General features: G+C 37.8%; 1 protein-coding gene across 2 annotated transcripts in view; it reads left to right on the top strand.

Moving 5' to 3' along the window:
* Nucleotides 1-23540, top strand: part of LOC149259472 (cytochrome c oxidase-like protein) — an 88588-nt gene extending 65048 nt beyond the window's left edge. For both annotated transcript variants that reach the window (XM_089418323.1, XM_089418318.1), the window contains one exon: nucleotides 23199-23540. In XM_089418323.1, coding sequence (XP_089274449.1) covers nucleotides 23199-23252 — 54 coding nt within the window. In that variant the 3' untranslated portion in view covers nucleotides 23253-23540. The remainder of the gene's footprint in view (nucleotides 1-23198) is intronic.
* The last annotated feature ends 610 nt before the right edge of the window (nucleotides 23541-24150 follow it).

Raw genomic sequence — 24150 nt, 5'->3', positions numbered from 1 at the left:
TTTATTAAATATATATAAAACGTGTCCCCTGTGTCCTGTTTCCAGGTCGCTGCGTTTCGTATTGAATACCTCATATTTACGTGTCCTCTGTGTCTCGTGTCCTCGTGTCATGTGACTTAGTATCGCATCGCAGCTATGTAAGGGGTGATGCCAAAGACATGCGACATGCGATAAAGCCGGACCCAACGTGTTTTATGGATGCGAATACATATATTTTGAGTTCCGGAAAAAAGGTTTTTTTATGTAATCCCGCATTTTCGTTAATTAAACGAAATACAAAGGAAATGCACTCGGAGCGATAAAGCAGACCCGAAAGGTTTATACATGCAGCTATATATATTTTGAGTTTCGTAATGAGCGGGATTTCGGGCGGGCCTCAGGCGGTAAGTAGGATTGGACGGGCTCCGCCTGATCCCATACACGGCTGACACATGGCTTGGAGTCGGAGAGAGAAAACTGCCTTTTCGGGCGGGAATCCCTGTACGCATAAGCCGCCCGAAAATGAATATCAACCGTTGGATCAAAGATCACCCAGATCAACGGTGGACTTGCGATAGCAACCAAAGGCGGATCCGAAAGGATTATAGGGCGGATTTGAAGATTTTTGAAGTCCGATAGAAAGAGTTTTCGCGTGTTTTTAGTGTATTTCTCTGTGTAAACAGAGAAACGACTGTTTTGGGATTTCAAACGCGCCGATGGTCCCTTCTGTTTAAAAACAGGTGGCCACCATACCTGAAGATGTTACACCATGATTGGTTAATGCTCAGAGGGGATTTGAGCGGACAAAGGCCGGAAGCCAGAAAGCCCGAAAGGGGAGACGAACAGACAAGCGCCGATAGGCTTAAAAGCCAGTCAGTGGCAGAGAAAGGGACAGGCAGTGCTGAGACAGAGAGAAAACAAAGATAGAGAGCGAGAGGGAGAGTCTGTGTACTCAGAAAGACTTGAGGGATTCAAGAAAAACCCTGTTGTTTGTTCTTGTTGTGTTGAGACTCAATTTGAGCTCACATTTGTAAAAACTCTGCTCTTGAAGACATAATAGAGAGGTCACCACTGAAAGCTGGACTAGGAGACGTAGCCCAAGAGTTTTGGGTGAACTCCTTGATTATTTGCTATGTTATGTGTGTGTGTCTGTTATGTTTCTCTAACTGCTCATTGTCTATATTATTCACAATCTTTTCGATCCGTTGCACTAAGTAATATAGGCAAATCCTGCACATGAGTCTGTAATACCTTAATATTAATCTAAGATCTCATTTTCAGATCATGAACTTTTGTAACATCTTGATTATGTATTTTCCTTGACCAAGATATATCTCATCTGGTTTCTGCGAAACTTCCAAGACCAAATAGTAATGCATGAGTCCCAGATCTTTCATTTCGAATTCAATTGCCAACACCTTCTTACATTCTAGAATTTTGTGCTCCACACCTGTAATAAATAAATCATCCACATATTGAAGTATAATCACTAGTTCATTCTTCACTTTCTTGATGTAGAGATTTGCATCAGCAGAACCTTTGACAAAGCCATTCCTTAAAAGATAGGCATCCATTCTTGCCTACCAAGCCCTAGGATCTTGCTTCAAGCCATATAGAGCTTTCTTTGTCTGCAAACATGAGTATCCCTGCCATTTATCTCAAAGCCTTCCAGTTGTCCGATATATACTTCTTCATCAATGGTTCCATTTAGAAAAGCTATTTTAACATCCATTTGATGTATATTCCATCCCATAGTTGTAGTTGGCGAAACCAAAGATATAATAGTAGTGTACTTGGCAGTGGGATCAAAGGTTTCTTCATAATTTATTCCTTCCTTTTGAGAGAAACTCCTTGCAACAAATCTTGCTTTGTATTTGTCTATGCTTCCATCAACAACATGATTGATTTTGTAAATCCATTTGGAACACAGATTTGTCACTAGGTCTAGGAAAGATTTCCCAAACCCCATTTTTCATGATGGATTGATATTCTTCTTGCATTGCTTTCTTCCATTCTTCTTGATGAGCGACATCGACTTCTTCAAAGGTAGTTGGTTTTGCTTTGATTAACTTCGTCATGTATGTTGCATATCTTGAGTATATTTTTGGTCTTTTGCTTTCTTAGAAAGTTCCTTTTGTTGCTCCATGTCCTTCGACATCTTTAAGTGTAGCATTTAACGAATTTGGCCTCTTCTTCGTTCGGGAATAATTGTAGGTTGAATGGGTTTACTTGGTCCTTCCTCTAGGTTTGTAGATGACTTGTCATGTTGCTCTTCTTCTTCAAATATTAGTACATCTTTTTATCGAACTCGATTGGTATATCCTTGGATTTCTTGTAGGCACGATTTTCAAAAATTATAACATCTCTACTAACTTCAATTCATCTATCTTCTTTGATGTAGATTCTATAAGCCTTTGATGAAAGGTTATAACCAACGGAGATACCTTTTATACTTGTAGAGTCTAACTTCTTTGGCTTGTCTTTTGGAACATGAATGTATGCAGGGCATCGAAAGATTCAAAGATGGCCTACACTTGGCTTCCTCCCTGAAAATGCTTCTTCTGCGGTCATATTGTCAAGGATTCTATGAGGACTTTTATTTTGTATGTATATCACTGTCATGGTTGCTTCTCCCCATAGAAAGTTTGGTAGGTTTTGATCAAATATAATAGTCCTTATGCATTCTTCAATGGTTCTATTCTTCCTTTTTGCTACTCCATTCTGTTCGGGGTTGTAGGGAACAATGAGCTCCCTCTTAATGCCAACTTCTTTGCAATATGCTATAAGTTATTTTGAAGTGTATTCACTTCCATTCTCGGATCTCAAAGTTTTTTATCTTTCTTTCGGTTAGGGTCTCAACTTCGGATCTAAACTCCTTGAACTTCTCAAATACTTCATCCTTTGTCTTGAGAAGATAGAGCCATGTCTTTCTAGAGTGATCATCAATGAAGGTCACATAATATTGGTGGCCTCCAAGAGATTTATTAGACATGGGCCCACATACATCAGAATGAATGAGATCTAATATCTCCTTAGATATTGTATCACTGCTTGTAAAGGGTTTTGTAGTATTCTTTCCCAAGGCACATCACATACTCCTTCATGGTCCTCCTTGATGTTGGGGATGCCCTTCACCCTTTGACTTAGAGAGCGTATTATCCTGTAGTGAATATGTCCATATCTTCTATGCCAAAGTTCGATGGGACTAATATTCATATGAACAAGGGCTTGAGGAGATGGAGTTATAACTCTATATAATATTCCTTCACAAATCCCAATAACTCTTTCCTTTTCAAAACTAGAATATTTTCCCCAAACCAAAACTTTACCATCTACAAAAGCAACTCTATCTCCTTTATCTTCTAAACAAGAAATGGAAAGTAAATTCTTTTTCAAACCTGGGACATAGAGGATGTTGTTGAGGTGTAGCTTTGCTCCACTTTCTAGCTTTAATTATGTAGATCCAAGGCCCTTGACTGCGTCGCTGTTGTTGTCTCCAAGCTCCATTACATGTGATGATGATTCTTTGATAGAGTATGAAGTTGTCCACTTTCTCCTGTCATGTGTCTTGAGGCTCCACTATCAATTATCCATGCATTGTTATCATAGTGTACCCATAAGTGCAACCAAGAATCTTTCACTCTCGACTCTCCTAGATAGATTGTAGATGATCCTTCCAACCAAGCTTCCTGCAATTTTCATGAGATTGAGTCCCATCTTCAAATAACTTGCCATTGAGAGAGTGATCTTTTCTTCCAAGATTGTTTTTCCTTCCTTCAATTGATAGCCAACAAAGTGATTTTCAACTAGTCCTTCTTTCACCTTAGATCTGATACCATGTTGAGAAATCAATGCATGTAGGAATTAGGGTTTGATTCCTCTTTTCTTGATAATTACTTGTGAATTATGTTGGCTTCTTTACTTCTTTATTATGTTATCTTTCATCAAGCAATTACCAAATAAAATGTATGAAGATCACGAGAACAAGGAACACAAGATATATGCACTCAGTCAGGAAAAGCCCCTATCTAGGGGAAAATCCAGAGTCGAATGAGACAATCCAAGACCCTTTTGACCTAGACAGAGACCTCCTCCAATCACCAAGTCAACCCTTCCTTCAGTTTGATGTGTTATGCCAAAGTCTCCAAATGTCAGCTTCCCAGGTGCAACTTCAATCTAGAATTTCGACACCTGAGCTATAGAATTTTGGACCTGCAGCTACACAACTACTTGTCCAAAAACCCTAAAAATCTTCACACATGTGAGAGAGATGCTCAAAAAATTTGATTATTCTTCATCCTTGGATTAGGTCTTCTTCTTATACTTCTCTTATAGATTGAACTTGTGTGAGTGTGCTTCCAAGTGAGTCGAGTTGCCTCTATTTATATTGCTTCCATAGGGTCGAATTGCCTCCAATACGGCCAACTCCTCCAAGACAAGGCCGACTTGGGGATGGACAAAATGACTATTTTTACTCAAAAATAAATTTCTTTACATGATACAAAAGCCCAAGAAGGGTCTAATAAATATGACAATGATTCTCTTGACTCTTGACAAAACCTAGAAGCCTTCAATGGAGGCTATGACTTAGAAAATAAATGAAAGAGCATGAAACCCATGCTTCAATAATATTTTTCTTTTGACAAATACAATTATGAAGACCGACACTAGTTACATTCTTCAGCACTGCCAAATCTCCAACCCCAAAAAGTAGTGCATAAAGACGATGTCCTTCATGTCGAATTTTGAATCAAGGTCTTCCTTGCACATCCCTCAATGAGTACAAAGTACAAGTTAGGATCCACTTCAGTGTTGGTGAAAAGCCCAAACCAAGAAGATATCCATCAATCTTGGCAAGGGCCTTCTTCAACTTGCATACACCTCAAAACCCCGAGGCTACTCAATATACACCTCCTCCCCAATCACTCTGTTGAGGATAGCAATCTTCACATCAATTTGATGTATCCTCCACCCCATCTCTGAAGCAATGAACATAATTGCGTTATTAGATGCATATTTGGCGACGAGTACAAATCTCTTATTGTAATCCACTCCCTCCTTTTGGGAGAACCCTCTCGCCACAAACCTCGCTTTATACTTCTCGATACTGTTATCTGCTACCAATCCTCGTGATCTCAGATATCTCTTTTAAAGTCTTCTAGGTAGCTCTGATACCCTGTTAAATTTCTAATGCTAGCCAATTTTTTTTTCTCATGATAGTTTAATTTATCCCCAATTTATTATTATTTACTCAACTAATAACTGAATCGCCAAAAAATAGAATCATTGGTATCTTTAACTTCTAGAATTAAAAATATGCAATGGAAATAAATCAGAGAGGTCAATCACACATTGCAAAATTAATTAAGCCACAAACTTGGCCCTCTTCTCCAACTTGGCCCTCTTTGATTCGCTCAAACCCAATCACACTTCTTCCTTTCTCTGCGCACTAGTCACTTGAGCCACACTTGCATTGCAAAGGGAATCACTCTCTCGTGATGAGTCACTCACATGCTTGAGCTCTTTGTTGTGTCTTCACCTCCATTTATAATCTTTATTGATTCCAAATATCTAACCCCAATCTCCCCTCTAGAAACATCTTGAAGATTCTTTTTAAAAATATCTTGAATCTTCCTTCTCGAAACATCTTGAAGATCAACGGTTGAAATTATTTCTAAGTCGCTTAAATAATTAAATTATTTATTCTTAATCCAATAGTCCACAACAATTAATTTATTTTAATTTTTGCACTTTTCGTAAGTTAAATTTGGGAAAGAAGACATAAATCACTAGAAGAGACAAATAATGACTTCCACATGCTAAGACACCAAGCAATTGTAGAAGATCTTCCAATGCTACTCACATCAACATTTTTAAGCATGAGCCTGAGCAGGTTGGGGGGAACTCATGCAACTATTGGAGGGATATGTCTTAAAAAATTGAAGAATATGCAGGGGAAATATGAGCAACGAGGATCTTTTTAATGATACTAATAGATCCTCTCACAATGCACATTTGGCTGTGCATTCTTCATCTTGTTCCTCTTGAAATAATGGATTACTAATTTTGGGGCTACAAGGCATGTGACCAAACACCAACACCTTCTCTTTGATTATGGACAACAACGTAGTTGAGAGAAAGTGGTTATTGGGGATAACTTTGCCTTACCAGTTTCAGGTTGTGGTGATGTCATCACAGTCCCACATTTGGAGATGTCCTTTATGTTTTGGGAGTTGGACCAAATTTTCTTTCTATTTACCACGTTACACACCAGTAAAAAGGTGGAATTTTGACCCAATTGATCGGTTGGGAAGGGCATGAGTGGTTGTTTTAAAGTGTGGTTGCCTCATAATATTACGATGAATCCAATCATATGTACAAATTGGGGAAGACTCCTTCCTTAGAACAAGAGGGTTTGATGCTGTGGTAGTTGATGTTGATGACACAACATGCTATAGCATCAATGTTTGGGTCATACCAACCTTGAATCTTTGTCGACATATGAGTTAGCATATTGCTGACAATCTTTTGTAGCTTGAATTACCTAGTGGTGTATGTGAAGTGTGTGCGCCGAGGAAACACCATCAACAATGCTTTAAGAACAAGGTGAGGTTAGTTTCTTGGCCACTTGAGCTTGTCCATAGGTATGTTGTCTGGTTTTGTGTTCGTGTTTGAATTCAATGACAATGAAATTCAAGAAAAAATAGCAATTTTTTCTATTGATAAAATTCACCATTAGTTTCTTATATATATATGTCCTAGAGGGAAATAAAGCATAATTTATTAACTTGGAATAGAATATATATTTGTGCCAAGGCACATGTCTATACTGTCAGACTGCAAAAACTATCCACATGGATTGGACCAATTGAATCTTCCAAAAAAAGAGTACAGTACTAGCATAAACTGCTCCATAACAAAGGTTATATGATGCCATTTCATTGCCAATCTTGAAAACACAGTCTATTTAGTATTGACTATGAAAGAATCCTTAATACAAATCAAATACACCCAACAATTCATACAAGCCAATGAGGCTAGTTGAATATATAACGGAAATATCAATAAGGAAAATGAGAGGGAGGAAAAGATGTAGTGACACATTTCTTGCATTAGTTCTTACGTAACTGCCATTGCTGAGTTACGAGCTCATTTGTTCGATCCTCCCCAAGACGTAATAAAAAAGAAATATAATGAAAAAATTTAAGAGACAACTCTTTGCTCCACTATTCCCTAGATTATCTTAGAAAGCACCATCAAAGAATCCCCAAGGACAAGATTCATTAATCACTAGAGGGACAATTTGACATTGAGGTCTTTTGTTCACTGTCTCTATATTCTGTGCAATCATTTGATTCCAACCCCTTATAAATTCTCTTTTACATTGTACAAGAACTTCTTATCGTTGAATCTATCTTGAGTTGTCTGTGAGTTGAGGGATGAGATTCTATGGTAAAGATGTTGAAATATGTAACTAGGTTCGGTCTTCATAATGACATATGTAATCATGATTTTATGTATTTGATGTAAAGAGAAAAATAAATTTATTATTGTCATTCTTGAGACATGGGTTTCATGCTCAAGGAAAATTTATTTATAGGTCAAACACCCATTGAGTGCTTCTAGGTCTTGTCATTGGGTCTACAAGTCAATTGAGTCGTTGTCATGTATGGAAGACCCTTTTGAGCATGTTACATATTGTAAAGAAAATTTATTTGAGTCAAACTAGAGTCAAAGACCCTCCAAGACCTTATCAAACGAGCTACAACAAGTCAGCGTACATGGAAGATCAAGTCGGCCTCATGGAGGCAATTCGTACCCTTAGAAAGTCTATATATAAGAAGGAACTCGACCTCATTTGTACACACAACAAGCAAGTTCAATCTTCCCAAGAAAGAAGTTGGAAAAAGACGAAAAAGAGCAAGTTCGAAGTTTTGGACCGCCCTCTCTCTCTCTCTCTCTTGTGTTAGGGTTTCTACAGTTACTAGGCAAGGCGAAGTTTTGAAGCTGCATAGAAGCTGTGAAGTTGCATCTAGGTCGAAGCTATGCAGCTGGATTGAAGCTGTGATGTTGCATCGAAGTTGTGAAAGCTGCAACTAGGTCGAAGCTATGAATTTGCTAGGTTGAAGTTGTTGAAGCTACTAGGTCGAGGTTGCAAAAATTGTCGCTGGGGGTTGAAGTTGCTAGAACATCGAAGTTTCTTGCTGGAAGGTGTGTAAGGAAAGTTCATCAAGAATGAAGGTTGACTTGGTCTAGGAGGGGTCTTGGTCAAGGGTTATAGGTCTTGGAATTCGTCAATTGAAGTTCTAAAGAAGAGGAGTTCTTGCGGGTTTTCCTCCTAAGAGGAAAGGTTTTGGCCTTGGCTGATAACCTATATCTTGTGTCCTCTTGTCTCATTGTTCTTTATTGTTTGGTCGTTGTTTGATGATAATAACACAGTAATAATCAAGTTGAAGAAGAAGAAGCTAATTAATATAAGTAATAAGATATCACAAGCAATTATCAATTTAAGAGAAATCACCTAATCTAGCTGCCCCTAGATTTCTCAACATGGTATCAGAGCTAAGGTGACAAGACAAGGAAAGGTAACTTGTAGAAGGACCATCAAAAGGAATATCAAGAAAGGTCAAGGCATCAAAGAGGACATCGAACCATCAAGAAGGGATACATAAGGGTCGAGCAATCTAAGGAGCATCAAGGAGGGCTACCCATTTCATCTCAAGGATCACACCATCTAGAAGCAACAAGAAGAAGAAGACCTCAAAGACTCTACTTTCAAGAAGAACCCTACCTCCACTCAAAGAAAAAGGGACTACACATTAGAAGCATCTTGAAGTCTCCACATTCTAAGGAAGCAAGAAGAAGCGTTGCCATCATCATCAAGGTGATCTCCCTCTCATTGAAGCAAGGATCACATCTCAAGCATATTTGAAGAAAGACATCTCTAGAAGAAGAATATTGTCATCTTCAAGGAAGCTATCATCATCAACTATAATCAAAATCAAAGAAGGCATCAAGTTGAAGATATCATCATCAAAGAAGCATCTTCACTTGACAAGTAAGTACCTTTATATCTATGTTTGAATCTACTATCAAAATGACTTCATTCTACAAGGAGAGCAACAAACTGGTTGGGTCATCAAATTTCCTTGCATGGAAAAAGAGGACAAATTTGATCCTCATAGAAAATGAAGTCATTGGACATGTTAAGGGTTCAATCACTAAACCACCAAAAGAAGAAGCTCAAGCTCTAGCAAAATACATGAAAGGGGAAATAAGGGCTCAAAGAATCCTTATAGAATCAATCAAGGATTCCCTCATCCCTTATGTAGCAAAGTTGGAAGATTCAAAAGAAATCTATGATAAGCTGGTAGAATTGTTCTCCATAAGCACTACAGGAGAAGTTATATCTTTGAGAACCGAGCTATACAAGATGAAGGTATCAAAGGAAGAAGGGATAGCCTCATATCTTATGAGGGTGTCACAAATAAGAGACCAATTGCAAGAGTTAGGGGAAATAATGTCCGACAAAGAAATGACCATCGTGGTGCTCAATGCACTACCTGATGAACGGGGCAACTCTATATCGAGCATCTATGGAAAGAAGGAAGGCACCCCATTCAATGAACTTGGTTATTATGCAACATTGAAGAAACCAGATTGAAGGCAAAAGGTGACGTGGGATCAAATGAACAAGTTCAAGGATTTGCTGCCATGGTTAGGAGAAAAGGAAAGTTTGGGAAGTTTAAGAAGATCGATACATCAAAGATCCAATGCTATGGATGTCAGGAATATGGGCATTTCAAGAGAGATTGTCTGAAACTCAAAAAGGACAACAAGAAGAGAAAAGAAAGAAATGAATCCCATATCATTGAAGAAGTAGAAGAAATTGATGAGAAATTCATGTAGGAAGGGATAGATCTTCGCTATTAAGGTCTCTCAGGTACATAGCAAGGAGAAGTAGGAGGTGAAAAGACCTCTACTATGGTTAAAGATTGTAGTCAAGATGAGAAGCATTGTAAGTATGATAGGATGCATCATATTAGAAGGTGGCATCATATTAGAAGCATACGATTGAAAGAAGAGCTCATGACATCATTATAGATGCTTGAAAGGATAGCTGAAGTAGAAGTCTACATGGTTGTAGCAGTCATCGTGATAGAAAGGAAATAGCTCATGGTAACCTCATTGAAAGCATGAAAAGGTCAACCGAAATAGTAGTATATATGGTTGGAAGAAAGTCATCTAGCATGATAAAAGATAGAAAGGTCATCATACATCATCATTGTTAAGGAGCATTTGCAGAATGAGGATCATCGAGATCCTTCACTAGAATCTTTATAAGAAGATTCACCTCTACTTGGAAGAAGCAAGTGTCTCGCTGATAGTCTACATTCCACCTTGTGTGGGATCCATTGTTTAGAAGGATGATGGTATGGTGACAAAGGAGTGCAACATGTCAAGATGGTTGAAGTATTTTCAAGCAAGGAAAGGAAGCTGCCGAAGGAAGTCTAGATGATCAAAAGAAGAAAAGAGGTATGTATATATTTAATAGATTAAGTCATGTCATCATATAGTTGCAGATAGCATGGTTGAATGCTCTAGCTCATGAGCATGATCGAAGAAGAAGGATCTCTTCTTTTGGAACGATGCATGAAGGCATATGTCTTGAACTATTGACAATATGAAATCAACATATTATGACCTCATATGGAATATGAGGTAGTTGACAAGATGAAGGAACTATGTATAGAAGTTCTTGGGGAGAAATATGTGAAGAAAGGAAGAAGAGTTCATGGAAGATGCAACTATAGTGATCAACATCCAATGACTAGAAGAATTAGGACATCTCCATAGAGAAGATATGAAGACCCTGATAAACTCTGTAAAGAAAGGAGACTTTTGACATCAAATGTCTTGGAGATGTGTTTATGAATGTGCAAGATGTTGATGTTGCAAACAAGAAGATGTCATGATGAAAGGCCATCGTAAAAGGTAACTTTGATTTTATGTTCATTTTGATTTTTGAACATCTAGTTGGGTTGAAACAGGGCTACTACTGAAATGGAGTTGTAGATGTCATGTACAACTCATACTCGTGGGAATGAATGGAAGATCCTAAAAGAAATATGACTTGGAAGACGTAGCTATATGAAGAAAAGCCAGATGTGGACTAGAAGATCACTTTCCGATGAAGAGAAGGATGACATGACTAGTGGTTCAACCTTATGGTTCGTTGAAGGAAAGTGATGGATGACATCGACTCATTTCAATGACTTAGAGGGAATCAATCACTAGTGAGGTGACCAAAAATAGAGTTGACAAAACGAGAAAATATAGAGAGAGAAGCAAAAAGAAGAAAATGGAACCATGATCTCCACAGAAGAGCAGATAGCTGCTGTCGATAACAAGTCCCTAGTTAAGAGGGAGCTTGTGTATATCCGTTTATAGGATCGAGTAAATCCTCCCTAGTTGAGAGGGAGAGATAGACACATCATTCTTGTCTTCCTAGGTCACCTGACACGGGGATTCGGGACACATAGGATTCGAGATTCGTGGTGTCGGATTCGGACACTTTGACCCCCCCGGAACAGGGCACGTAGGATTCGTTATATATTATTTTATATATATATATATATATATATATATATATATATATATTAAAAATTAGATATTTCTTACACAAGTTTTAATTAATGATACAAATTTATTGATTTCAAACATAGATTTTCATCTATAGCTATTAGCATGCATAGTACATACAAAATTCAAATAAATGTCAGTGGTACTAGTCACATAAATGATAAATCTATTAAAAATTTAAATCATGATTCATAATTCATAATTGAAAGACAACTTACAACTACAAGATAGTAACATAAACACATTGACAACTGTAGTTTTCTCATTAAGTCATCAAATCAAAATGTGTTACATAGGTAGTGCTAGAGCAATGCCAATGGCAAATAGAAATAGAAAATATAAAACAACTACAGGTATACAGGCCTCAAGGCATCAATCAGCATCAGAATCAGCATCAATGTCCTCATCATCATAGTCCCCACTGCTCTCCTCTACATCATCCTCCTCCCTTGTATCCATAGTCGCCTCTGCATCTGCTGGTGTGGAGGATGACCCCTCTAAGTCATCAAATCTAACAGGCTCTAGCACTGGATAATTGAGATCCATGTTGGCCAATGCCAACTCAACACTGGTGTCCAGACCCATATCATCAGGAACAATGTTACTTGGGAGCGGGAGCGAAATCAGGGAGTGGGAACGAAAACGGGAGCGGGAGCGACATTTTCAAAAGCTCCTGGTTTGGTGCTCTTGATTAAATATGAGTTCCATACCCTAATACATGACAAAATTCAATGGAAACATTGCAATCCCCCAATCCTAAAATCCTGAAAAACTGATAAGTCTGTTGGATTTTGAATGAAATCTAAAATTCTACTTTCTCCATATGAAATCCAATGAGGCCGAAACCACTCTCAAACATCCTGAGTCATTTCATGGTAATGTTAAAAATTTAAGTAAAAGGATGAAAATGAAGATTAAGGAGAATGTCACTTTTACTTTAAGAATTTAACATTACCATGAATAGCATATCAATACTAGGGCCTAGACTTGATCATGAAGCTGCCAAAACGCTTGCCAAATGAAAATATGCGTGGCTGTAATGACCAAATGCGGCCTTTTCATACCCGCGCAGGTCACTTTTTGAGCCTAGCGAGTCCTGGAAACAGGACACGATTCCCAAAATCGTGACACGCAGATGAAAATCGGGACACGACCTCGGATTCGACGAGTCAGGAAAGGACACGACGTGTCATTGGATTTGGACACGAATCAGGGCAGAATCGCGTCGGACACGCTGGATTCGGGATTCGAGGGGCCTCTAGGACGAATCCGGTTATCTAGTTGTCTTCATGTTGTGAAGAAAGAATGGAGGATTGGGTAAGCACATGAGATTGATTCCGATACTCTTTGAGGATGTGGTAGGGCATCCAATAGGCAAGAGTAGTTAGGAAATTCCTTAAGGATGTGTTATTCCAAGATAGGAATTGTCCTAAAAGGACATACCCTATGAACACCCGGGTGGGGTATGTGCCTTGAGAGACAATGATGATGGTGTCTATCAGTCATTGGTCTCACCAGCGTTGTGCTCTGATCTTGTGGAGAGATAGAGTTGTTAGTCAAGGGCTTGCTATGTGACAATTCTGGTTGGTATGATGAGATGCTCTGGTATAAGCTGATAAGATATCTTATGAGATGTCTTACAAATCTGACTTTTCTTATGAGAATTATTCAGTGTGAGAATGTCGAAGTACCTGATATGGATTATGAATACCTCCCTAGTTAAGAGGGAGTGTTGAAATATGTAATTAGGTTCAGTCTTTATAATGACATATGTAATCATTCTTGAGACATGGGTTTCATGCTCAAGGAAAATTTATTTATAGGTCAAGCACCCATTGAGTGCTTTTAGAGCTTGTCATTGAGTCTACACGTCAATTGAGTCATTGTCATGTATGGAATGTTGAAGAATGTAACTAGGTTCGATCTTCATATTTGTATAATGTAATTTATTTGTCAAAAGAAATTTTATAATGACTTATTAAAGCATGGGTTTCATGCTTGGGTCATCATGTTTATAGGGCATGGGTTTCATGCTTGGGTCATCATGTTTATAGGTCAAAGCCTTCATTGTAGGCTTCTAGGTTTTATATTGAGTCAATAGAGTCATTGTAAATTTTATTAGTCCCTTTTTGGGCTTTTGCATCATGTAATTTTTTTTTTGGTCAAATAGGTCATTTGACTCCTCCACACCAAGTCGGCCCTATGATGATGAAGTCGGCCTACGTTAGGGCAATTTGACCCCAGAAGAGGCTATATATAGACAGGTAGTTCGATCCATTTGCTCACAACCTCGACAAGTTCGATAGACAAGAAAGAGAGGCATAAAAAGGTGTAAAATTCCAAGAGAAGGAAGAAGATTGAAGGAGAAGACAAAGTTGAAGTTTTGGGCCATCTTCCTCTCACACGTGCGAAGTTACTAGGGTATTGCTGGGGCCGAAATTTTGAATTATACTGCAGGTCGAAGTTTTGTCGCTGGGGTCGAAGTTCTGTTGCCGGGGAGGCCGAAATTCTACCGCTGCCAGGTCGAAGTTCTAGGTCAAAGTTGCTACTTGGAGAACATCACTTGAAGAAGAAGGGCTGACTTGGTGATTGGGGGAAGTCATTGTCTAGATCAAAAGAGTCTTGGACTATCTCATCTTGTCTTTGAATCTACTGAAGGAAGAGTTCTGAATGGGTTTTCCCCTTATAGGGGTTTTTCCCTGGCTGTCCGCTTGCGTCTTGTGTCTTTTGTTCTTTTGATCTTCATCTACACATATATTGGTAATTGCTTGACGAAACATATTATAAAGAAGTAAAAGAAGGCAACATAATTCACAAGTAATTATTAAAGAACAGGAATCAAACCCTAATTACTACTAGCATTGATTTCTCGACCTGGTATTAGAGCTAAGGTCGAAGAAGGTTGGAGATCACTTTGTTGGCTTAAAAAGAAAGGATACTCCCTCTGTGGCAAGTTACTTGAAGATGTGATTCAATATCATACGAATTGTAGGAAGTTGGATTGGAAGGGATCTAAGAAGGTCAAAAGCGAAGGATTCTTGGCTGCACTTACAGGTACTCTTGATGATGACAATGCATGGATCATTGATAGTGGAGCATCAAGACATATGACAGTAGAAAGAGGACAACTTCATACTCTATAAAAGGAACAATCATCTCATGCAGTGGAGCTAGGAGTCAATAACAATTATGTAGTCAAGGGCCTTTGATCTACGTCTTTGAAGCTAGATAATGGAGCAAAACTAAACCTCAACAATATACTCTGTGTTCCAGGGTTGAAAAAAATTTACTTTCAATTTCTTGTTTAGAAGATAAAAGGAGATAGGGTTGCTTTTGTAGATGGTAAAGTTTTGGTTTGGAGAAAGGATTCCAGCATTGAAAAAGCAAAAGTTATTGGAGTTCGTGAAAGAAGACTATATAGAGTTATAACACCATCTCCTTAAGCCTTAATTTACATGGAAATCAATCCCATTGAACTATGGCATAGAAGATATGGGCATATACACTACAAGGTCATTCCCTCTCATTAGGGGAGTTTTGAGGTCTAAAATGGGCCTCTTAAGGAAATTTTAAAATAATAGTGGAAATAATAAAATAAGATTAGATTACATCATCAAATTTTAGAGGGATAAAAGACAATTATTTTTTCAACTCGTATTTTCAACTTATCTCCCTATGGGTTTACACAAATTTCGAGTGAAAACACTTTTGGATGCAAAATTTGATTCCTCATCCAAGGATTATCCATGTTTCATATTTGCAATAACGTTTTTTCATGTATTTCTCATTTTTTGTGTTGCAAGATCCATCGAAAGTATGCAACATGGGTACTCCTTGGATGAAGAATTGAATTTCGCATCCTATGAGTACTCTCGCTCGAAATTTGAGTAAAAACTTAGGGAGATAAGTTGAAAAAGTAGTTTTATTATTTTATTATTTTTTAATCTTTTTACTTTTTTACTCCAAAAATGGTGAATCATCCCCCATGGTTGACATCATCATCCTGAATCCAATTGGTTCTTATAAATTTTATTTTGGTTGTACATTTTTCTTAGGAGGCCCATTTTAGACCTCAAAATTCCCCTAATGCTCAATCAAATGATAATTGCATTCCTACCATCAAGGACAATCGTGAAGGAGCATGTAAGGGATGTGCTTTGGGAAAGAATACAAGGAAGCCTTTTACAAGCAGTGATACAAGGTCTAAAGAAATATTAGATCTTATTCATTCTGATGTGTGTGGGCCTATGTTTAACTAATCACTTGGAGGCCATCTTTATTATGGGACCTTCATTGATGATAACTATAAAAAAACATGGCTCTACCTTCTCAAGTCAAAGGATGAAGTATTTGAAAAATTGAAGGAGTTTAAATCTGAAGTGGAAACCTTAACCGAAAGAAAGATAAAAACCTTGAGATCCGACAATGGTGGGGAATACACTTCAAAAGAATTGGTTGCATATTGTAAAGAAGAAGGTATTAAGAGGGAGCTCATTGTTCCCTACAATCTCGAACAAAATGGAGTTGCAGAAAGGAAAAATAGAACAATTGAAGAATGCATATGAACTATGATATTTGATCAAGATCTTCCAAAGTTTCTATGGGGTGAAGCAACTATGACAACATATATATACAAAATAGAAGTCCTCATAGAATTATTGAGAATATGACACTTGAAGAAGCATTCACAGGGAAGAAGCCATGTGTGGACCATCTTCGAATCTTTGGGTGTCCTGCATACATCCATGTTCCAAAGGACAAGCGAAAGAAACTAGATTCTACAAGCATTAAAGGGATCTTCGTTGGCTACAGTCTTTCTTCAAAGGCATATAGAATCTACATTAAGGAAGGAAGACACATTGAAGTAAGTAGGGATGTTATATTCAATGAGAATCATGTCTACAAGAGATCCAAGGATATTCCAATTGATTCTGATGACAAAGACACTGTTGAAGAATGTAACTAGGTTCGGTCTTCATAAATGTATTTGAGTCATTATGTAATGTACTTGTCAAAAGAATAAAGAAAAATAATTTTATTATTGTATCAATGACTTATTAAAGCATGGGTTTCATGCTTGGGTCATCATTATATTAGTCAAAGTCCCCATTGTGGATTCCTAGGATTAATATTGAGTCAATAGAGTCATTGTACATTTAAAGAGACCCTTCTTGGGATTTGGAATCATGTAAAAAGGTTTATTATTGAGTCAAATATGATTTATGTAACCTCCACATCAAGTCGGCCTAAAGGAGATCAAGTCGGCCTAACGAACACCAATTTGACCTCACCTGGATCCTATAAATAGAAGGAGATCGAAGTCATTTGGAGTATCTCATCTCAAGCAAGTTTGATATCTCTAGTGAAGTTGGAAACAGTGCGAAGTGGGTCAAGGAAGTCAAAAGGAGTGTGAGTTAGGTCAAGGATAAGGAGAATGAAGAAATCGAAGTTTTGGTGCTACTCTCTCTCTCTTTCGTGCCCTAGTTTTGGAGATCGAAGTCTTACAAGTGTTGTTGCTGCCAGTTACTGCCTAATGCCATAAGTCGCTGCATGGTCAAAGTTGTTGGGTTGGAAGTGCTGCTGCAAAGGGGTCCAAGATCTGGAAGGGCTGACTTGGTGTGGAGGGAAGGTTTGGTCTATGTCTAGTTTGAAGAGTCTCAAAGAAAACTATTGAAGGAAAATAATTTTTGACCGGGTTTTCCCCTCGAGGGGGGTTTTGCCCTGGCATAGGGCCTACATCTTGTGTCTTGTGTTTTTGTGATCTTCACACACATAATATGGTGATTGCTTGATGAAAGATAAGATAAAAAAGAAGTAAAAGAAGCCAACATAACTCACAAGTAATTATCAAGAAAGAGAAATCAAACCTTAATCTACTGCATTGATTTCTCAACAGATACACCACTATTTGAAGAAGAAAAACATCATGATGAGACAACTCCTAACCAAGAAGAAGACGAAGGACCAAGTGAACTGATTCAAACTATGATCATAGGCGAAACAAGTAAGAGGCCAAATTGGTTGAAAGCTACTCTTGAAGATGCTGAAGGACATGGAGCTGCTAAAGGAACTTTTAGAGAAAGCAAAAGACCTAAAAGATATTCAGGATATGCAACATACATAACAAAAAAGATAGAAGCTGCTCATCAAGAAGAATGGAAGAAGGCAATGCAAGAAGAATATAAATCCATCACGAAGAATGGAGTTTGGGAAATTGTTTCTAGGCCAAAGGACAAATCAGTTGTCACTTCAAAATGGATTTACAAAATCAAACATGCGATTGATGGAAGTATAGATAAATACAAAGCTAGATTTGTTGCAAGGGGTTTCTCTCAAAAGGAAGGTATAGACTATGAAGAAACCTTTGCACCTACTACTAGGTATACTACTATAAGATCTTTGGTTTCGCTAGCTGCTACAATGGGATGGAATATTCATCAAATGGATGTAAAAACAACTTTTCTGAATGGGACCATCGATGAAGAAGTATACATTGAACAACTGGAAGGCTTTGAAATAAATAGCAAGGACACACATGTTTGCAGACTCAAGAAAGCCCTATATGGTTTAAAGCAAGCTCCTAGGGCATGGTATGCAAGAATGGATGCATATCTCTTAAGAATTGGGTTTATGAAAAGTTTTGTAGATCCAAATCTCTACATTAAGGTAGTAAACAATGAACCAGTCATTATACTACTTTATGTAGATGATTTGCTTATTACAGGTGTGGAGCATAGAATACAAGAATGCAAGAAGATGCTAGCAGCTGAATTCGAAATGAAAGATCTGGGACTTATGCACTATTACTTGGGTTTGGAAGTTTGGCAGAAACTTGGAGAAATATATCTGGGTCAAGGTAAATACATAATCAATATTTTACAGAAATTTGGTATGATGGATTACAAGCCTATGACTACACCCATGATAACTAATCTCAAGAAATTGAGAAGCTCTCACTCTGGTCTCGTCGATCCTACTAGCTATCGCAAGTTGGTGGGCTCTCTAATGTATTTGCTAAATACAAGACCTGATATATGTTTTGCTGTAAATATTCTTAGTCAATTTTAGTTGGAGCCTCACCATGACCATTAGATAACTGCTAAGCATATTCTTAGATATCTTTGTGGCACTATACATCACTTCCTAAAATATGATGGAAAGGAAGTTAAGTTGACAGGTTTCACAGATTGATATTGGGGTGGTAGTGAGACTGATGACAAAAGAACTACCGATGGATGTTTTAGTTTGGGAGCTGCAATGATCTAATGGATGAGTAGAAAACAAGATCCCATTGCATTAAGTAGTGCCAACGCTGAATATGTTGCTGCATGTGAAGTAGGAAAGGAAACTGTTTGGTTAAGAAAACTCTTGTCATATTTGTTTGGAAAGCCTCTGGATCCTACTATAATAAATTGTGATAATCAAAGCAGCATCAAGATGTCTGAAGCAATGTTGCACGAAGCGCCCCCCCCCACGGTTCCAAGCCTCGAAGCGCGTCCCGTAAGGAAGCGCGCTTCCGAATTTTTTGCCGCTTCCTGGAAATTCGGAAGCGTGGTACGGAAGCGCCGAAGCGCGCTTTGTATGGCACTTCGGAGGAGGAAGCGTACGCTTCCGGAAAAGCGTTTGGAAAATCGTTTTTTTTTTCAATTTTTTTTTTTTTTGGTTTATTAAGTTTAGGTGAGTTTGCTTGTTGGGGGTGGGTCCACCTTGGGTTAGGGTGACGAATGAAGACAAAAAAAAATATAAATATAGCAGATGCTCCCTCATGGTAATGTTAAATTCTTAAAGTAAAAGTGACATTCTTCTTTATTTTTCATTTTCATCATTTTACTTAAATTTTTAAATTTTAACATTACCATGAAATGACTCAGGATGTTTGAGAGTGGTTCCAGCCTCATTGGACTTCATATGGAGAAAATAGAATTTCATATCCTATTCAAAATTCAACAAACTTAACAGTTTTCAGGAATTCAGGATCAATGAGATTGTGGCATTTCATTAGATTATATCAAGTATGAAGGTATGCGATTAGCATTTAATCAAGAGCACCAAGCCCTATATGTACCCAAGTGTTGGTGGTGTTAATTGTTGAACTCCTTTGTCACGTGGCACGCCCTTAGCAAAAAATTACCTTTCAATCAAGTCAAAATCATCGATCAACCATGTTAAGCTTTTTCTACCATATTTTAAGTCTTGAATTAGGTAGCTTGATCAAAATTGGGCAATGTTGACTAATATCCCTAGACAATCGAGGTAGAGGCAAAGGCTAGACAAGAGGAGAAGAATCTGGATTCTAGATGGTTGATGCATCTAAATGGTTGATGCTCGAATAATTAATCATTAATGTACAATGGATGTTATATCTATCTTGATTTATGCAAAAATATGCATGTTTTCATGTCTTCTACAATTAATTTGGTATTTGGGATGTTTGTTTTGAGTATAAATGCAAAAAAAATATAAATATAAATATAAATATATATATATAGCAGACGCTTCCCCGGACGCTTCACTTCCTAGATTTTTGGAAAATGACGCTTCCGCGTCCACGCTTCTAAAAAATGCTTCCGCTTCGCCCCCGCTTCGTGCAACATTGGTCTGAAGACCCTGTATTCCATGCAAGGACGAAGCATATCAACAACAAGTACCACTATATTAGAAGTTTGGTACAAGATGGGGTCATAAAGCTACAATATATTCCAATAGATGAACAGGTTGCTGATGTGCTGACAAAGTCTCTTCCGAATCATGCTTGGTTTGGTTAACATTGCAGGTTTGGTTGATAAAGAGAGAAGAAGCATCTAATGGTGGATGTTTGGGAGAACACTTGGCCGACCTGTGTGTGTTTGATGTCCTGATCCTGAAGAGGGAGGGTGGCGTTGGTCTTGGAGCTCTGACCTTGGATACACACCTAGATCCCTGGGTTGATGGTTAGTTAGTAAGCCTGATGGTACCTAGAGTGGCTGAAAACTTTAGTCCATCTTAGTCCCACCCAGATAGATAACCTTGGTCAGGTATCTAATTCGTGGCATTGAGTATGCCTGAACTCTTCGTAGTTCATGTGTTTTTGAGATCGTCCATGTACTTGTATATGAATACCTTCCTAGTTAAGAGGGAGTGTTGAAGAATGTAACTAGGTTCGGTCTTCATATTTGTATCATGTAATTTATTTGTTAAAAGAAATTTTATAATGACTTATTAAATCAATGGGTTTCATGCTTGGGTCATCATGTTTATAGGTCAAAGCCTCCATTGTAGGCTTCTAGGTTTTATATTGAGTCAATAGAGTCATTGTAAATTTTATTGGATCATTCTTGGGCTTTTTTATTATGTAAAAAGAACTATTTTTGAGTCAAATAGGTCATTGACCCCGCACCAAGTCGTCCCTGTGATGATGAAGTTGACCTACATTAGGGCAATTCGACCCCCAAAAGAGGCTATATATAGACAGGCATTTCGATCCATTTTTGCATTCACTCAACAAGTTCGATACATAAGAAAGAGAGGCAAAAAAAGGTGCGAAATTCCAAGAGAAGGAAGAATATTGAAGGAGAAGACAAAGTTGAAGTTTTGGGCCATCTTTCTCTCACATGTGCGAAGTTACTGGGCTATTGCTGGGGCTGAAATTCTGAATTCTACTGCATGTAGTTTTGTTGCTGGGGAGGCCGAAATTCTGCTGTTGCCAGGTCGAAGCTCTAGGTTGAAGTTGCTACTGGAGAACATCACTTGAAGAAGAAGGAAGGGCTGACTTGGTGATTGGGGGAAGTCTGTGTCCAAGATCAAACGAGTCTTGGACTATCTCATCTTGTCTTTGGATCTACTGAAGGAAGAGTTATGCGTGAATTTTCCCCTTATAGGTGTTTTGACCTGGCTGTCCTCCTACATCTTATGTCTCTTGTTCTTGTAATCTTCATATACACATATATTGGTAATTGATTGATGAAACATAATATAATAAATAAGTAAAAGAAGCCAACATAATTCACAAGTAATTATCAAAGAAGAGGAACCAAACACTAATTACTACTAGCATTGATTTTTCAACATGGAAGACCCTTTTGGGCATGTTACATATTGTAAAGAAAATTTATTTGAGTCAAACTAGAGTCAAAGACCCTCCAAGACCTTGTCAAATGAGCTACAAGAAGTCGGCCTGCATGGAAGATCAAGTCGGCCTCATGAAGGCAATTCGTACCCCTAGAAAGTCTATATATAAGAAGGAATTCGACCTCATTTGTACACAACAAGCAAGTTTGATCTATGAACCTTGCACATTCTATGACATAAGATCAACTTAATGGGAAGTTTTTATTAACAACTTTATTGCGACAACATGGCTTTGGGGGGGATTTTGAATGTCATGGGTATGAGCATTGGAAGTACTTTAGCCTAACCACTTGACCACAACTTGGTTGACTAGAACCATTTATTTTAGAGGAAACTAAAGGTGTGTACATAATATTAACTTTATTTTTTGTGTACTTTGTCCCGTTTTTCCAACTACATACTTCTGCCATATTTTAGGCAGGCATTGACTATGATTAAGCTAGGACTGAATTATTGTGAAGGCATAAATGCAGTTAGATGAGGCTTTGGCTAACTCTTCCTTTGTCTTCTTTGGCTCTTTTTAGCAAACAAGCTTAGGAAGAATGTGGTTGTAGGTGATTCTGATTAAAAGATACCATTAGGGGCTATGGAATTACATTCCAGTAGACCATAAGATGAATTTTTTAAGTTGTTCTTTGTAATGTTTTTATTTTGTAACTTTGCCTCCAATTGTCTTGTATGATTGGTTGAGCTTCGGGAGTACACATACACTCCCTTGGAGGACAATAACAGGGTGTCGCTAGTTAGGGCAGTTAAGATGCCATTTCTACGGGTGTGATTCAATGGTGTAAGACATTAATGCAGAGACTTGATAGGCGAACATGAAAAGTTGCATATTATCTTGGATAACTCTCGAGTCCTAACCTGCCTAAGGCGTTGACAAAGCATCTGACGTTGGCATAGCCCTTCACCACATCTCATTCTTCCACAATCAATGTAGTATATCTACGGAACATGGAAATGATGGCCAATTCTTTTGTCAAATCGGTAGGGATAATTGTAATGGACCAACCCAAGATAACATACTGCCAATATAAAATTTGTATCCTTTAGAATAGTATTTAAGATTGCAATCTGAGGTTGGGTGAAGTTCTGAAAATTGTCGCATCAACTCTGGGGGATGCCCAGGTTCTAACTTCTAACAGTGTCAGCTATTTTGTATGATCTGGGTGCTTTGGGGAATATTAGCAAATCCTATATGAAGAAGAAAAGATGTGTGCATATTTAGTCCATTTATGGACAACACTTGTTAGCAATGCTCTATAGCCAGAGAAATGTGCAATTTGATAAATGATTAACTATATTTGATAATATATAGGTGTTGCAGTCTCTGTTATTATGTAAGGATTAAGTAATTGAATTTTGTGGGTTGAGGTTAAGGATATTACAGGATCATTTTCAAGACATCATGTTGCGAAATGTATTTTTTCACTAATCAAAATTTATATTCGTTTGGTTGTGGCATCTAGGTCCTGATGGGCTTTTTGAAAGGAAGAAACATCATTCTGAACACTAAGAGCTGATCTCAATTTCATGGACCACCAGAGGTGCATCGTGGATGAGTGACATTGGTTTTGGAACATTTTTTGAAAGTAGTGTACCCTTTGGGTGTACATGGATTTTAAATAAATATTTAATAAATACCCGAGTCCATCTTTGTCCGAGATACATTCACCCTCTTTTTGGATTTCTCTAAAGAGCTGTAGAGGACAAATGTAATAGTGGTATTTCAAGTGCCAGTAAGACTATCTTGTAAATGTTGGCTATCGTTCATGATTTGTCCAAATTTATAATGCAATTGGTTTTCGTCAGATTTTGAGGCTTTCCTGCTTTATGTTTGTACATGCATTCTAGGTACCTGCAAAGCTGGAATTGTGTGTTCCCATAGTAAGAAACATCAGAGGCATGTGCAGCATCAGTAGTTATATACATACTGTGATAATCACTCTTCAGTTTTACTATTAGTTATATACACAGATAAGAGGTCTTGCAAAAAAATAAATGCAACCTATCTAAAAAGCTGATTGGTATTTCATAGTCTCTTTTATTTGTATCCTTCTCACGAGTGTTTGGAACGCATCTTATTTGTAACAATAAGATGAGTTGTGACAAGGGTTTCATAATCTCCATATAGCTATTTCTTTCAGAAATTTGAGCATTCAAATATACGTAACTGTAACAATAACACATTAGTATTTGAAGACGCATAATAGTCTCTAACAATCATCTTTTTGTATCGAGTTAAAATGGAATAGCTTCTTCCGAAATACCAAATTTTCAATTCGAACATAATGACGTCCACATTTCAATTTATTCTCTTCAGCGATGTGAAATTTTCAGTCATACAGTGTGATGTTTGAACTAAAACTGTGGTCAACAATGTCAATGAGCAAAAATAAGTTCAATGAGCAACAATATGGT

This window comes from Pinus tabuliformis, chromosome 6 (assembly GCF_031772625.1).
Source record: "Pinus tabuliformis cultivar Carrire ecotype Pingquan chromosome 6, CPIR1, whole genome shotgun sequence".
NCBI classification, from domain to species: Eukaryota; Viridiplantae; Streptophyta; class Pinopsida; order Pinales; family Pinaceae; genus Pinus; species Pinus tabuliformis.
The sequence above is the reverse complement of the archived record's forward strand: the minus strand, read 5'-3'. Positions and strand labels throughout refer to the sequence as shown.